The 15037-nt window shown below is 58.0% G+C and overlaps 2 protein-coding genes across 2 annotated transcripts; both read right to left on the bottom strand.

The window, feature by feature from the left end:
• Positions 1-3265: 3265 nt before the first annotated feature.
• RBM15B (RNA binding motif protein 15B) lies at positions 3266-6353 on the bottom strand (the record flags this gene model as incomplete). Its single annotated transcript, XM_084269410.1, has 1 exon — positions 3266-6353. The coding sequence occupies one exon, from the start codon at positions 6351-6353 to the stop codon at positions 3567-3569; it is 2787 nt and encodes a 928-aa protein (XP_084125536.1). The 3' UTR covers positions 3266-3566.
• Positions 6354-6810: 457 nt separating this feature from the next.
• Positions 6811-11860, bottom strand: MANF (mesencephalic astrocyte derived neurotrophic factor). The gene is made up of 4 exons (XM_084269823.1): positions 11705-11860; positions 9176-9303; positions 8207-8348; positions 6811-7137 (listed from the first exon to the last, which is right to left on the bottom strand). The coding sequence occupies exons 1-4, from the start codon at positions 11790-11792 to the stop codon at positions 6953-6955; spliced, it is 543 nt and encodes a 180-aa protein (XP_084125949.1). The 5' UTR covers positions 11793-11860; the 3' UTR covers positions 6811-6952.
• Positions 11861-15037: the final 3177 nt, after the last annotated feature.

Here is a 15037-nt window from a genome sequence, read left to right on the forward strand (position 1 = left end):
AATCTGTGTTTGGGAAATTGCCTCTTCCCTGGTATCATCATTTCATCTGTTTAACAGCATCGCTGGGGAAGAAGCCTGCTGCTCTTCCTGAGCGTGGGCAGCACCTCTGCCAGGGAGGGGAGCCTTTGCAGGAAGGATGCTGCCTTTCCTCCTGTGATGTGAGCAGGGACTACCCCAGCCTCTGCCCTCATCACCAGGATTCTCTTCGCCTTGTGACCTAGACCGTGAGTAACTGGTTTGGTCCCTGGAGTACAGGCTGTGTAAGCACCTTGCCAGCGCCCTGGGAAGCTGCACGCGTCTCCCTGCAGTGCAGTGGCTCAAAACAATGTAAACTGGGCAGGTGAGGGCTTGGAGAGCAGGGCAGGCAGCTCAGGGCTGCTCAGTTAAGCTGTGTGTTAGTAAGGGTCACCATCACGGTACAGTGGGCTCACCAGTGCTGGTCCCAGGCACGTGCTGGGACTGCTGAGGGATGGCTGGTGTTTCAAAGAGCACTAATGCCTGATGGTAACAAGGGACGTTGGGAGGCAGAGCAGCTACTGAAGGGTGCTTTAAATAAACAGAGCGACTGCCTCTGACCTCTTGTGTGCCCAGAGCCCCCATCTGCCAGGTCCCACCCTGGTCCTGCATCTGAGTCTCAGATCATCCTCAATGCTCTATTGCAGTTCCCTCACTTCCCTCCCAAACCAACCCCACCGCTGTCTTCCAGCCACCACTGAGTGCCTCAGGCCCTGGTCTTCCTCTCACACCCATCCCATCTTCTCCCCAGAGCTGTGCCCTGTCCTGACTGAAGGGCTGAGTCTTGCAGGCTCTAAGATACAGGGGTGTCCTTTGGCCTCAGTGCAGTTGGTCTCTTGGAGTGGTGGCAGTGGCTCACATGCATCTTGGGAAGGTTCAGGTCATCACATGAGAGGGCTGATGCTGTTTCTTTCCCAATTTTTGGTCCCTCCACCTCCCCAAACACTTTGTCTTCCCATTTACGCCTGTTTGTTTGTAGGAGGGTGCATTGCTGGTTCTCCATTCACAGGCACATGGTCACACAGCAGCTATTTCACTGGGAACAGCAATCCCATCACTAAAAAATCATCTCCAACCCAAAGCATGACAATGTTTGGCTTCTAAAAAAAAAACCCCAAACCCTCTGTTGTTCTTATTTACTTGTCCCTAAAGGAAAGTGGAGATGGGGTGCAGGGGGGTGGGGTGTTCCTTGTGGTTTGCTGGCTTTGCCAGCAGGCAGTTGCACCTTCCCCAGTTCCTCACGTTCCCAGACCCCCTGACATGAGGCCACTCCAGCCAGTGCCAGGAAGGTGCCAGCCCAGCATGTTGCCTCCAGGCACTGCGCCTCAGCTGCAGGGGCACCTCCACCACGCAGGAGGCTCTGACAAAAGCTCTGCTCACTCTGTGACTCTGGCCATCAGGGGCATTTAATGGCATTTTGCTTTCAGATGACACGTAACAGTTACAGTTGTTGACATTTGGCACTGGCTGCCTCACAACAGCAGCAGGACTCGGGCACGGGGAGGGGAGGGGGAGTCAGTGTGTAAAACCAGGGGCAGCCCAGCTGTCCAGCTGCCCTACACCGTGCAGCCATGGTGTGGGGAGGGGTACAGCTGTGCTGCCAGCACCGTGAGCCTGGGCACATGGACTGGTTGCTGGGAGCAGTGTAATGGGCTTTCCCAGAGCCCTGCTGCTTCCAGCAGGCGAGCTGGCTCCCCTACCACTCACCCATGCAAACCCTCCCTGGCCTTGTGGCTGCACTCCAGCCCTTAGGACAGAATTGGGTTTTCTGGGGTACGCCAGCTGCATCAGCCAGCGCAGCACCCCCTCCTCATCACACCGACTCATCAGACTGACCTTTAATAGAATCACAGCATTAAATGGTTAAAAACCACCCCCACCCCCCCCCAACCCACCCAAAACCCAACCCAAGCCCAACAGCACAACCCCCCCCCCCCATGTTGGTATCAATACCTTCAGCAATTAAGCAGCTGCTCAAACATGATCAGCTGATGCTGCCCCTCCTCTGGGGCTGCAGGGCTAAAGAAGACACACCAAGTTCCCTGCTGCCTGGGTTCTGATACCACCCATACCTGAGAGCACAGGGTTAGCAGGGCCTCTGGCAGCAAGAGAGTTGGTTTGGGCACAGGGACTGGTGCAAGAGACTCTGGTTCTCCCTGGGTTTGGGTCACTCGCTACCAGTACAAAACCCCACCAAACCCCCCCCATGCTTTTAAACAAAACCCTTTTGACATTTAGTCCTTTTAATCCCCCCCAATCATCTCTAAGCCTCCTAAGATACCTACAGGTGTCATTTTAAAAAATAAAAATATCCCCAAAGTAACCAGTGAGGAGTGTAACTCCTGTCTGAGCTGGTTACCACAGCGTTACGTACTGGGCCATCAGAGGGCCCATGTCCCCGGTTCTCTCCCAACCAGCGGCCACATTCTGCAGACAGAGAAGGTGCTGGAATCATCCCACCTGGAGATCCCAGGGCAGGGCTCCACCAGTGCTCCCTGCAGCCAGACAGGGACCTGCAGTAACACAACCCCTGCTCAGCCAGGTGGGTTGAGTTTTGGGGGTTTGTCACCCTGCAAACACCTCTCCACGTCAGAAAAGGGGGGAAAAAAAAGCAAAAGAGAAACTGCCATTTCTCTTCCAGTGAAGGATTTCAGAGAGTGCAACATGACCTGCTACACAAACAGGCACCTGCAGCTCACCATGTCTGGCTGCACCCAACACAGGCCCAGGGGTTCCCCCTTTCAATGATCTGGATTTCTTTCCCCTTGCACAGAAGCCAGGCATGCCAAGCCTCACTCTTGTTTCACCCAGGAACTTCTGACCACACCATGTACCCATCATCTGGTGCTGCCAAACCTCACAGGATCCCTCAAGCACTTTGCAGCAAACTGTTCACCAAGTATTAACGGTCATTTCTTTCTTTTTTAATGGATAAACCCCACTTCCATTCTCCATCAGGATTCGTTTCCTTGGTATCTGGCTTCCTAGGAAGCTTCTATCTTCAAGCAGAGAATCAATAGGAAAGCATCCCAGCTCAAATTTATGAAATAAAAAGCAAACAGGACCAAAAATAAAGTAAAATATACAGAAGTGACCCTTCAGTCTCTTGTACAGCACAAAGAGCCCCTTTCCCTTCCCCATCAACCCCCCCCCCCCCCCCCCCCCCCAGCCTTGCAGGCCACGTACAGAGACCAAGGAGGTGCAGGATGCTGGGGCCTGAGACATGGGGATGGGTTGGGACTGTCCCAGCCCTTCCTGGGCCACAAGAACTAGGATACTGCACAAGTTTAGAAATCCATCAGTGAACAAGGCTTTACTGACAACTTCTCATACAGTTAAAAAATAAAAATACAGAACAACAGCGGACAGTGTCACATATTAAAAACGAATAAAATGGGCTCTATTTAAATGGTATTAAAATTAATTAGGAACTAAAAATCTTGCCACTTTGGCTGAGGTGTTTCGAGCCTCCACCAAAACGATCGGCCTTAAAAACAGCTGGGTTGTGTGACACACAAAGAAAAACATGGAATCTGAAAAGACAGTGTGGGCTAGGCAGTGTCTTTGACTATAACTATCACCATATGTTCCTCCTCTAACTTCCCCAATGTCCTTAGTGCTGACTGGAGGTACTGCTGAGAGAATTCACAAGGAGGGAAGGCGTAAAGCATGCCTGTGCTGTCTCTGCCCTTCGCCCCTCCCACGGGCAGGCTGATAACCCCAGCAGCCTGCTTCTGTTTCAAGTAGGAGACCAGATTCCTGAGAAGCCGTCGCTGCAAGCCGGGCTCTACAACAGGGAAGGTCCCCTCAGCCCCCGCCCCTCCAGGGCTGGATTGGGTGGCCAGGAGCACGGCGTAGCCGTTGGGGCTGCCTTGTTTGATGCGCCGAGTTACTTCATCCAGCTTGGGCTGGTCCAGCCGAAGTCTCTGAGCGATTTTGAGCTGCGTGAGCTTCCCGCCGGATGAATGGTCTTTAAGGAGTCCGTTGATGACACCCAGGTCTCCCTCCAGGATGTGCATAGAGGTGGGGAAGCAGCTGTTTTTTAGCACGAGAAGCCCGTTCCAAGCCAGCTGCAGCGTCTGAGCGTATTCCGACAAATTCTTTAGCTTTTTGGTCTCGGATTTTGGCTCCTCGTGAGCTTTGGACTCCGACTCACCCGTTCGATGATTGCGTTCGCTGTCCCTTTTTTTGGGCTGGGGCGCATCGGCTGCCTCGCGATGGGGCTTCTCCTCGGTCGCGTGACGATTGTTCTGGAGGGAGTTACTGGGCTCTTTCTCGGCGCCGGGTTCTGTAGTGTGGTTCTCCTTGCGAGCCCTGTCTGGGCTGCGGTCTAAAGCTGGCCCACCGGCCTTTGTCCTGCTTCTGTCCTCGTAAGGCGAGTGAGCAGTCCTGCCGCGGTCGCTGGAAAGGCTCCGGCGTTTCCGCCTCTCCTCCCACGGCTTGGGCACGCTGCGGTCGCTGTCGCTGCCCCAGCGCTCTCCGCTCCGGCTGCGCACCGATCGGCTGTAGCTCTCCAGGTTGTTCCTGCGTTCAGCAGTTTTGGCAGGGCTGGCCCAGTCTGCCTCTGCAAAGCTCCTGTCTCTGTCCGAGTACAGGAGGTGGGGAGGAGTCCTATCCCGCACCCTCAAGTCTTGCTCCAGGCTTCTGTGTCTGCTGTAGCCGTCAGCCAGCAGTTCATAGTGCACGGGGAGCGGCGCGGGCTGGTACTGCTGCGGGTATCTGGTCTCTTCTGCTTTGGCAAAATCCACTCGGAGTCTCCTCTCCGGCCCGCCCAAAGGGAAGCCCCTCATCTGCGCGCAGGCGGCCTGGGCAGCGTCCAAGCTCTCGTACTGGATGTAAGCGAAGCTGTCGCCCTTCACGTAGTCAATAGTCCTGATGCTGCCGAAGCGGTCGAACTCCCTCGCCAGGGCAGCCAAGGAAGTACTCGGGCCAAGACCGCCCACCCACAGCCGGGTGGTGGGGTTGGCTTTCCCGTAGCCGATTTTGATAGGGTTCCTGCCGACCACGCGGCCCGACATGGCCACCTTGGCCCGATGCGCCATGTCCAAGTTCTGGAACTTGAGGAAAGCGTAAGCCCCACCTTGGCCCCGGGCAGGACGCTTGATCACCACTTCTTCGATGATGCCGTACTTCTCAAAGGCCCGTCTCAGCTCCACCTCCGAGACGTTGTGGTCCAGGTTGCCGATGAAGAGGTTGCGGGTCGCTCTCTGGTCATCCTCCGGCATCAGGTCTTCCTCAGCCACGATGGGGTAACTGTAAGGGCGGCCGCGCTCGTCGTACAGCCCATAGTAATCCAGGGCCCTCTCCCGCTCCCGGGAGAGCCCGATGGCGGCCGCTTCCAAAGCGAAGGCGGCGGCCGCGGCGTGCGCGTGCCTGGGCCGCGGCTCCCGCAGCAAGGGGCTGGTGACGGGAGAGAGCGATCTCTGCTTGTACTGGTAGGTGCTGTGGATGGGCGGCAGGTACCCCAGGGGCTCTGGAGAGGGCGCGGGGGGCGGCGTGCGGCTCCTCCGGCCCCCGCGCAGATACACCGGCTCCACCTTGAGGGGCCGATCGTAGAGGAGCAGCTGCCGAGCCCGGGCGTGCCGGCGGGCGTCGCGGGCGTCCCCGGGGTGTCGGAAGTTGACGTAGGCGACGCGGCCGAGCTCGGGCGTGTGTGAGAGTTTGACACTGATGTCCCCGGCTCCCCCCCCCGCGAAGCGCTGGAAGAGGCGGAACAGGCCGTCCTCCAGCAGCTGGTCGGGCAGGGCCGCGCTCAGCCCGCTCACCAGCAGCGTCTTGTACTCACAGGAGCCGGGCGGCTCCCCGGCCAGGCCCGCCGAGCCCCCCAGCGGCGCCAGCAGCAGCGAGGGCGCGGCGCCCGGCGGCGGCCCGGCCAGCAGGAGCGAGGGGGCCACCACGGCGCCCGGCAGGGCCTTGGCCTTGGGCACGCCGAGCGCCCGGGACGACGACGAGGAGGACGACGACGACGAGGGGGCGGCCTGGCTGCCGCCGCGGGCGCCCGAGGCCGAGCCGCTCCCCGCCGGGCGGTGGTTCGAGTCGCCGCCGCCGGCGCGCTCATCGCCGCGGTGGCTGCGGGAGCTGGAGCCGCCTCCGCCGCTGCCTCCTCCGCCGCCGCTGCCGCCTCCGCCGCTGGTGGTGGTGGTGCCGCCGCCTCCGCCGCCGCCGCCGCCGCCGCCGGGCGTGGACTTGTCCCGGCTGCTGCGGGAGGCGCCCGAGCTCCGGTGCGGGCCGCGCCGGCTGCTGCTCTCGCGTTCGCGCTCGCGGGGCCGCTTGGCGGCGGCGGCGCGGCCTCCCCCAGCCCCCGGCGGGCTGGAGTCCCGTTCGCTGCCCCGCTTCATGGCGCCGGGGCCCGCGGCTCAGGAGACGCCTCCGGCGGCCGCCGCCATCTTGGACAAAAGGGAACGAAGGCGGCTCCGGCCGCCGCGCCGCGCGGGCCCTACGTCATCGCCCCGCGCCCCGCCGCATGGCGGCGTCAGGAGCGCGATGGTCGCGGCGACACCAGAGCGCCTCCCGCCGCCGGGCCGGCCGGCCGCACGTGACGGCGGGCGGCCAATCGGGAGGGGGCGGCGGGCGCGCGCCCGGCGGCAGCCCGCTCCCCGCCGCCGGGGCCGCGCGCGGGAACGGCGCCTGGGGAGGGCGCGCGCGGGGCCGCTCCCACCGGGGCGGCGGATGGGGAAAGGGCGGGGGGGGGGGGGGGGGGGTGGTGAGCGGAGAGGGACGGGGAGGGGGGAAAAAGGGGCGAGAACCGCGCGTGTCCCCCCCGCAATCACGTCACACGTCACGGCTCCGCCCGGCACACACCCTTGTACTTTAATGAGCCTCTCGTACAGCGCGCGCGCCAACCCCGCCACCGCCGCGCCGGGGGCGCGCGCCTCGGCCGCCTCAGCGCCGGGCCCGGCCCGGCCCCGCCCCCTCCCTCCCTCCCTCGCCGCCGCCCTCAGAGGTCCGCGCGGGCGCCCGCGGCCCTGGGCGCGTACTTGGGCATCAGTTCATGGATCCTGCGGATGAAGTCGGACTTCTCGGCGCAGCCCTTGCACGCCTCGCCCCAGTCGTCCAGGATCCGCCGCAGCTCCTTGACGCGCAGCTTGCGCAGGTCGGCGGTGCTCAGGTCGATCTGCTTGTCTGCGGGGGGAGAGCGGAGCCGCGCTCAGCGGGGACCGGCGGGCACAGCCCCCCCCCACCCCTCCAGCCACACACACCCCCCGGCCGCCCCTCCTCCGGCCGGCGCGGAGGCGGTGAGGGGTCTGAGGCGGCGGCTGCGGAGCGCAGGACAGCGGGGAAGGGCGCCGGGCTCCCGGGGCCGAGGGGACGCCGCGAGGCTGCCCAGCAGGTAAGGGCTGGAAAGGAGCCTGGGAGCGCGGCCGTGGCTGGGATGCGGTGCTCCGCGGTAGCCCTGAAACCCCCTTCCCTTGCAGGGGCTGCAGCGCTTTAGGCCGCTCTGCTGCCGGGTAAGGAAGAGGTCGTGGAGTGGTTTCGGGGGAAAGATAAGCAGGTGAGAGCAACAGGAAGGTTTTTAGGAAGCAACAGGGAGTCAGGACGTGGGAGTTTAAAGACCCACAATCCGAGGGGTGTCTCCAGGGAATGTAAAGACAGAGAGATACGGGAGAGCAGACTGAGGAACGTCCAGGAGCCTTCTTCAGGTCGGTCCCTTCAGGAAGAGTCCATCGTCTAGGAATGCGAGAGCCCAGGGAGGGTGGTACGAAACAGAGCGCCGAATGCTCCGAGCAGGCACCACGGGGCAAGAACTGTGTTATCAGCCTGCTCCTGCCAGGTGCAAAGCAGCCAGGACTGCACAGCTTAGCTCTGCAGGTTCTATACCTGTGTACAAGGAACCCAGGCCATCAGACACACCTGGCTGCTCCCCAGCGTGAGCGCTGCCGCATGCTCTCCTCAATTCGGCATTCAAATAGCCATTTACACGCAGCAGTGCCAATATGCCCATCAGTTACTTAATTCAAGGCAGATCAGTGGCTCTGCAGAAGCTAAAAAGGGTTAGTGGCCAACAATCTTACCTGAACATCCCCATCAGACTCTTAAGATGTTCATGGAGAGCAAGCTGGGTTATGCAACCTAATTTGGGTAGTGATCTTGCTACTGAACTTAGGACCGAGTAGTTTTAGCCTGCTGTTACACCCCAAATGATCCACACCCCAGAAAAACATGGGCATTTCCCCTCAGGCTGGCAACTCACCGTATTTTAGTTCACAGATCTGACTGTCTTTCTTCTTTAGTTTCTCACAGATCTTTTCCACGGGGATGTGATGACTCATGGGCTTTGATACCTCATTAATGATTTTGGTGGCTGCATCACTTGTGGCCCCAACATAATAGCACTAGAGGGAAGAGAAGAATGAGGTGGGGACGCATGGAAAAACGCTCCTGAAAGGAGAGAGTCTTCTGTCCATCTTCTCTCCTCACTTGGTTTTGCAGCTAATGGTTTACTGTTACAGAACCTTTCTGAGTGACTGCTGCAGGCGGGCAAAAGGAAACCCGAGCCTGGGCACACTTCCCATCACACCACTTTTTAAAGCTGTTGAGGCTTGTTTTCTTGTTTCTCAATTTTTTTTTTTTAAGAAACAGCTCAACTGCAGTAAGAATAAAGTCTTAATTCAAGGAGGAAGACTTTCTGAAGCACTCCCCCTCTGCATTTCTCATCGAGTGTCTCTGCAGTTTTCTTCTTAGGAAAACTCAGGGCCTTTTCCTTGGGGCTCTTCATTTGTGGCTTGCCCTCTGCTTTTAGTTAGGGCAATTTGTTTTTAATTTATTTAGTTTTCAGCTAAATAACCAAAGAGCATAAACATTTTAACAGCTTACACTGCACCCCAAATACAGTTTACAGGACAAGGAAGTCCTACTGCAAGTAAAAGCTTTATAATCCCCAGTGCTCCAGTAACAGGGAGAAACGAGGTCAGACAGCAGGACGTCTGCTGACAGACTGGCTTTTTTTACTTCTTTTGCATTTTTTAAGGTGAAGAGGAGGAACTCCTCAAGTCTTCTCTTATAAAAAAGTTATAGGACCAATTGTGGCCGCAGAGCTTGTAAGAACGGCCCCAGGAAGCCGTATCATACAAACTCTGCAGCATTAGTTTCCCCTTGTTTACCTACAACCTACTCCCTCAAGAGGCAAGTAGCACTGACAACTACTACTACTACTACTTACCAGGCGGTTCTCTTTGCCTTTTGCTTCTTTGCAGGATTTCAAGAGCTCCTTTTCAATACTGGCAGGTGTGAACTCAACGTCGTTGTCCTTGAGACTCTGGTAGAACCTTCCCAGGAACGTAACACACACTGGAAGGGAAGATGGATGGAGTTATCTGCCACTGCAGTAACCTCATGGCAGCTCTTAGAGGGCACTCGGAGGGAAACAGTAAGGGATCTGCAGAACAGAACTCCTAGGAGCAGCATTAGCAGTTGGTGACTTCACACACATTTCTGTAAGTCTTTCAGAGCACACATCAATCAACAACATGCCCTGGGATTTTTGGTGGGTTTTTGACAATCTGAGAAACCAGATCCATGGAAGTGTCCAGTGGCTTCTGTACACTGTCCTGAGCGAGCAGCAGAGTTCAGCTGAGGGGTACAAGACATAACAGCGCCCGTGCAAAAACGTAAACTTAAATTTTCTGTCTTATTCTTGCTGCTTTGGGAAGCAACTTGTCAGACCACAGGCTTCAAAACCAGTTCTGATTGAAAACCAACTCTCTCTACGTAATCCCGTCAGACTCCACGTGTGCAATACGGTAACACCGATTATCAAGGTGGTTCAGTCCACAGGTAAGTTATTCCCATCAGGAAAATAAAGGTACATGGTCACACGCTACGTCCACCTGGCGTGTTTCTCCTCTCTTCGTTCCCACGAGCTTCTGCACTGGTTTCAGGTTGAGAGAGAGGGAAGAGTTAAAAGATACTGGAGCTCCCACAAGCGCACCAGCAGCTGAGCGGACAGGTCCGGGTTCCTGCCCGGTGCATCACTGTGCTTTCCCTGAGGCAGCAGTCACTCCACTCCGCACACGCTCCGGACTACGTGCAGCACACCCGCGTGTGCCCGGGGCGCAGGGCAGCCAGCCATGGCTACCACAGCACACAGGGGCTGTGCGACCACCTCACAGAAAGAGCTGCTGGAAGAGCTGCTGCCAGTTTCCCGGCGTCAGATTCCGCTCATTCTGCTGCTCACCAGGTCGCCTGTGAACATCAGCATGGCCCAGACCCAGTGCTCCACGGCCCCACCAGCTCCTGTGGCAGCAGGACCTGGGGATTCTCAGGACCTGCCTCTAGAGGAGAGGTGCGAGTTACCTCTTTTGTGTCATTTATTTACCTCAGCAGGAAGGGATCAGCAAACGTTAGTGTCATTATAACTTGTATTCAGCTCTAAACACAAGCCGTGGCATGGGAAAGGGGCAAATACCGGCCATCGAGTGTGACAGTCAAAGCCCAGTACAACCTGACTCTCGTTATATTAAAATTAGAGGTAACTATAAGCTGGGCTATTTAGGAAAACATTTTTTCTAGGCATACACCACTGTCATTTACCTCCCATCAGCCTGTCCCCAGTCACAGACACACACTGATGTCCGTGGTGCGCTGTTTGGAAGTGAAAACCTTGGGGAAGAATAAAGATGCTGCAGGCAGTGGTACCGACTGCAGTACAGTTGGCACAAACTTCCATCCTAGTGCTGGGACAGCAGCTGAAAGTTTTGATTTACTACACACCCTCCCCATCCTGTCTCAGTTTCTGTCCCTACAAAGAGGGGGTGAGCATCAGTACTGCAAACTTCCCAACTAGTTACTAGAGCCCCACCTCAAGGTTTTCTTGCTCCATCAGACAAGAGCAGCTTATTTTGCTGTGCAGCCCGACAGCTTCCAGCCCAGCGGCTGTGGGATGCGGGTAAAGCGCCTGCTCTCATTTACATCAGCCGAACGCCACTCCCGGCTTCACTCGCTAAAGACAGGATGCCCAGCACTCCAGCGGGCAAAGCTGAGGCGCGTCTAACCCATGGGTAAAGGGGGGAGTCCAGGTGAGAAGCTGCACTCCGGCTCCAGCCACCATCCGTGCCGGCGGGGGAGCGGGGGAAGAGCGCTTCCCCCCGGCCCGGCTGGGAGAGCCGAGGAGCTGATCTCTCCGGGCTGAAGAGGAGACGATCCTGTCTCCCGGGGTCGGCGCTTTCCTTTCCCGCGGGAGCTCCGCGCTGCCGCTACCCCTGTTGAGACCGGCAACTTCTCGACACCGCTACAGTACCTCGGGGAGGGAGGTCCCGGCCCCCTCCCGCGGGACGGACGGGCCCCAGCCCGGGGGAGCGGGGCACGGCCGGCGGCTCCGCCCCGTGATGCTCCCCCAGGGGCCGCCCGCTCCCCGGCCGGCGCCGGGGCTCAGCCACCTCCGGGCAGCGCTTCCGCCCCGGCCCGCCAGCACTTTGGGCGGACTCGGGAGACTTTCCCGGCCCCGGAAAGAACAGCTCCCCGCCGGCCCGACCCGGCCCGGCCCCAGCCCCGGCGGCGCCGGGCTGTCACCGCCCTCCGGCAGCGGGGAGGGGAGCGACCGGAGCGCAGCCCCCGCTCCGCGTCCCGGCTGCCCAGGCCAGCGGGCGGGCCGGGCTGCGGGAAGCGGCGGCAAGGAGCGGCCTCACCTCGCCGGGCCCGGGGGCCTCCAGCCGGGCCGGGCCCGCCCCCCCTCCGGCCCGGCCCCACTCACCCTCGCACTCCCCGTCGCGCAGGGCCCGGCTGCCGGCCGGCAGCAGGAGCAGGGCCAGAGCCGCCCAGAGCCCGTGGGCCGCCCGCATCCCGCCTCGCTCGGCAGCCCGCGCGCACTGCACCCGCCGCACCGGTACCGTCGCCCCCGCGCCGGCTCCCCACGCCACCGCCGCCCCATTGGCCCGCTCCCCACCCAGCTTCCACGCTGCCTCCTCCCATTGGCCGCTCTGCGGCCTCCACGGGAGAGTTGGCGGCTGCTGATTGCGGGAGGCGACGGGACGCCGGCGCGCGGAGAATGCCCCCGCCTCCCCTGGCCGCCATTTTTGTTAAGGGAAAGCCGTCCTCGTGCGCTTCGGGGCGGCCGCCATTTTCTAAGCGGGCAGATTCTCACACCTGCGGCGTGAGGCGCGGTCCCGCTTTCGCCCGCGGCCAGCGGCTTCCTCCGGGCCCGGCCGCTCGGCGGGAGCGTCCCGCCGTCTGCTGGCCGTGGCAGGGCGGCCGTTTGGGGCCAGGCTGCGGGGAGGCTTCCCGAGGTCGTCGAGCAGCGCGGGGTGCGGTGCCGGGGGGAGTCCGTTTGGCCGGGCGGTGAGGCCGCGGGGCTGGCGGCGGGAGCTCGGCAGGGCGGGGGCGGCCCTGCCCCCTGTGACCGGCCTCTGCCGCCTGTGAGCGGCAGCCGAGCGGACAGGCCGGGCCCGGCGCTGAGGGTCTGCCTACGCTGGGCTGTGCGCGTCCCCCTGGGCGTTACAGGGCCGCTCCTCTGAGGCGGGGCCGCTGGAAGCTGAGCGGGTACGTCAGCGGCTCGTGAGCGGCCGGTTTCAGCCGCTTCCAGGGGCTGTTTCTGTGGCGTCGGTGGGGTGAACGGAGTTGGGGGTGTGGGGTTTGGGTTGGGCTTTTCTTTTTAATCCCTCCTCGCTGCCCCAGTGGCTGCACCAGCTGCCTTTTGTTCCCCAGGCCCTCACAGGGTGTGCTGGGAACAATCCTGACCCCGGGACCTTACCCCTTAAAAAGGGTTGTGAAGCTGTAGGAGTGCACACCCCCATTCCGTGTCTCGAGGGGCTGTACCTGTCCTAGAACATTCTAGCGAGAGGAAGTAGAGGTGAGACCATATAGCCCTGTGATACACTGAGGGAGCACATGCCTTAGCTTGGTGGGTTCTTTGGTACAGGCAGCCTGGCTGTGCCCGCCAAAGCAAAGCCCTGGGTGGAGCTGTGAGGAGTTTTTCAGTGTCTGCACCTGTATTTTCTTGCAGGTGATCACCTGCAAGTTATGAGCTTGTTGAGGAGAGACGGGGAGTGGGGAGAAGCAGCAGCCTGGTTCCACAGAGGTCACGTAGCAGGTGAGTGGTAATTAGGACATTATCTTGCTGGTGTGACTACATCATGTGTTTATCAGATAAAAGAGGTGGCTTTTCACCTTTCTAGGTCTTGTTATCTCTCAAAATGTGTTTATTAAGGCTGGACATGATCTTACTGCCTTGTTTTTTTATTTAATTGGCCCATAATAGTTCCTAGAATTACTCGATACTTGAGGAAGTTTGTTGGCTTTTCTAGGCTTATGCTGATTGCCTGCTAAAGTCACACAGTTGTGTGGAGAAGTAACTGCTTAACTTGCCCTAGTTTCTTAGCAGGGCAGTGGCCATAAGAGGTGCAAGATGAAGTGGCTCATTAATTAGATTTGGAATTCAGAGAGTCTAGGAACCTCATGATAACGAGGAAGCTTGACTGTTAAAGGAGTGCAGTTATGAAACAAGTCTTCAAACAAAGTAGGAATTTTATACATTTTGATAGAAGAGGCTGTGTGACAGGGTAGGAGGGGCTTTTTTGTTTGGTTTTGTGTTGGGTGGGGGTTTTTCCCCCCCTCTTTTGGGTTGGGAAATGAGCCTCTCACACTGTTTTGATGCAGAGTTCTCAGATGCCTCTGAGGAAGATCAAGATTTCTTTGGATTTTATTATTCCTTCTTTTCTAGTTTATTTTCCAACATACCAGCAGCTAGCAAGAGTTGCTTTCATTTGAACTTTTGCTTCTCTTTTGCTCCATGGGGAGGTCTGTAGGGTTCTGCTCATTCCACCACCGTCCAGCCACCGTCTCTCTCGGGCATTAGGGATTTGCCACGTCTGAAACCTGGATGCTGAACAGCTTGTGGTGGTCCTCAGTGGTGTTGGGACATTCTGTTACCTTTCCAAGTGTTGGAAAAAGCAAAAAGCTTTTTTTTTTTAACCCCCTCCCTGTTCCTTTCTTTTTTTCTTAAATGCAGTTGTTAATTTGCACATGTATAATAAGCAGTGAGATTCAGAAGAATGTCACTGCCTCAGAGATCTTCCTGCAGTGTCCTGTGCTCAGGATACTTTGAGCTGCATCAAGGTTCAGGGTTCCTAGTGTCTATCTTTTAAAAGTGACTGGCTTAGATTTGTTTCTGGGTGTAAAAGCTGGTGGGTTTTATTGTTGAAATCCCCCTCGGTTGTCCAGGAGGCTTTAGCTGCTGTTTTAGCATCAGAGTTTGATGTTTGCATTGAATATCCTGCAGGTATAGTTTTTATCAATGAATTCCTCATTTGGAATAAAGACAGATCAAGGAGGGAGATGAGAGGTTCTTGTATGTGAGGATTTGAGAGAGGCAAAATGTGGATGGACTTTTACCCTGTTACTGGGAAGAGGCCAAGGGTGTAGGAAGCAGTAATGAGGGTTTCTAGTCCAGCCCAGCCCTAAACTGTGCAGTTAGACTGCTGGAGCAGAAAGTATTAACCAGGCTTTTGGGGAGGTTACACAGTGCTGCGTCCTTTACAGCTGCTGTGCCCTGCGGGATGCCAGGAGGCACAGAGGTGGTTGTGCTTGTGCCCTGTGCTCATGGATTGGGAGTCTGGCTGGGAGTTTGGTCATGGTTTTACCTAAGCCAAATAGTACTGAAGAAGTGAGGTCCTGGAGACTGGGATATAGTCACTGTGCCAGTGATGGATCGCTGAGCTGGTAATGTACAGCTGGAGTGAATGCTGGACAGAAGCTGGAGTAGAACTACTATCTGTGTCCAGAGCTGGGGCCTGCAATACAAGAGAGACGTGGAACTGTTGGAGGGGGTTCAGAGGAGCCATGAAGATGCTCAGAGGGCTGGAGCAGCTGCCCTATGGAGAGAAGCTGAGAGAGCTGGGCTGGTTCAGCCTGGAGAAGAGAAGGCTGTGGGGGGACCTCATTGCAGCCTTCCAGTCCCTGAAGGGAGCAGAGAAACAGGAGGGGAATCAGGTTTTTAAAAGGGTAGATAATGGCAGGACAAGGAAGGTTTAAATTAGATATTAGGGGGAGGTTTTTTACAGTGAGACTGGTGAGGGGCTGGAACAGGCTG

The sequence above is a fragment of the Gallinula chloropus genome (assembly GCF_964237585.1).
Source record: "Gallinula chloropus genome assembly, chromosome: 12".
Lineage (NCBI taxonomy): Eukaryota > Metazoa > Chordata > Aves > Gruiformes > Rallidae > Gallinula > Gallinula chloropus.

What these genes read in the sequence shown, in the direction of transcription:
- MANF (XM_084269823.1), bottom strand. Translation starts at nt 11,792, where the DNA reads ATGCGGGCGGCCCACGGGCTCTGGGCGGCTCTGGCCCTGCTCCTGCTG. An exon ending in GCGCGACGGGGAGTGCGAGG is followed by an intron (nt 9,304 to 11,704) that starts GTGAGTGGGGCC and finishes CTTCCCTTCCAG; the next exon opens with TGTGTGTTACGTTCCTGGGA. An exon ending in GATCTGTGAACTAAAATACG is followed by an intron (nt 7,138 to 8,206) that starts GTGAGTTGCCAG and finishes CTCCCCCCGCAG; the next exon opens with ACAAGCAGATCGACCTGAGC.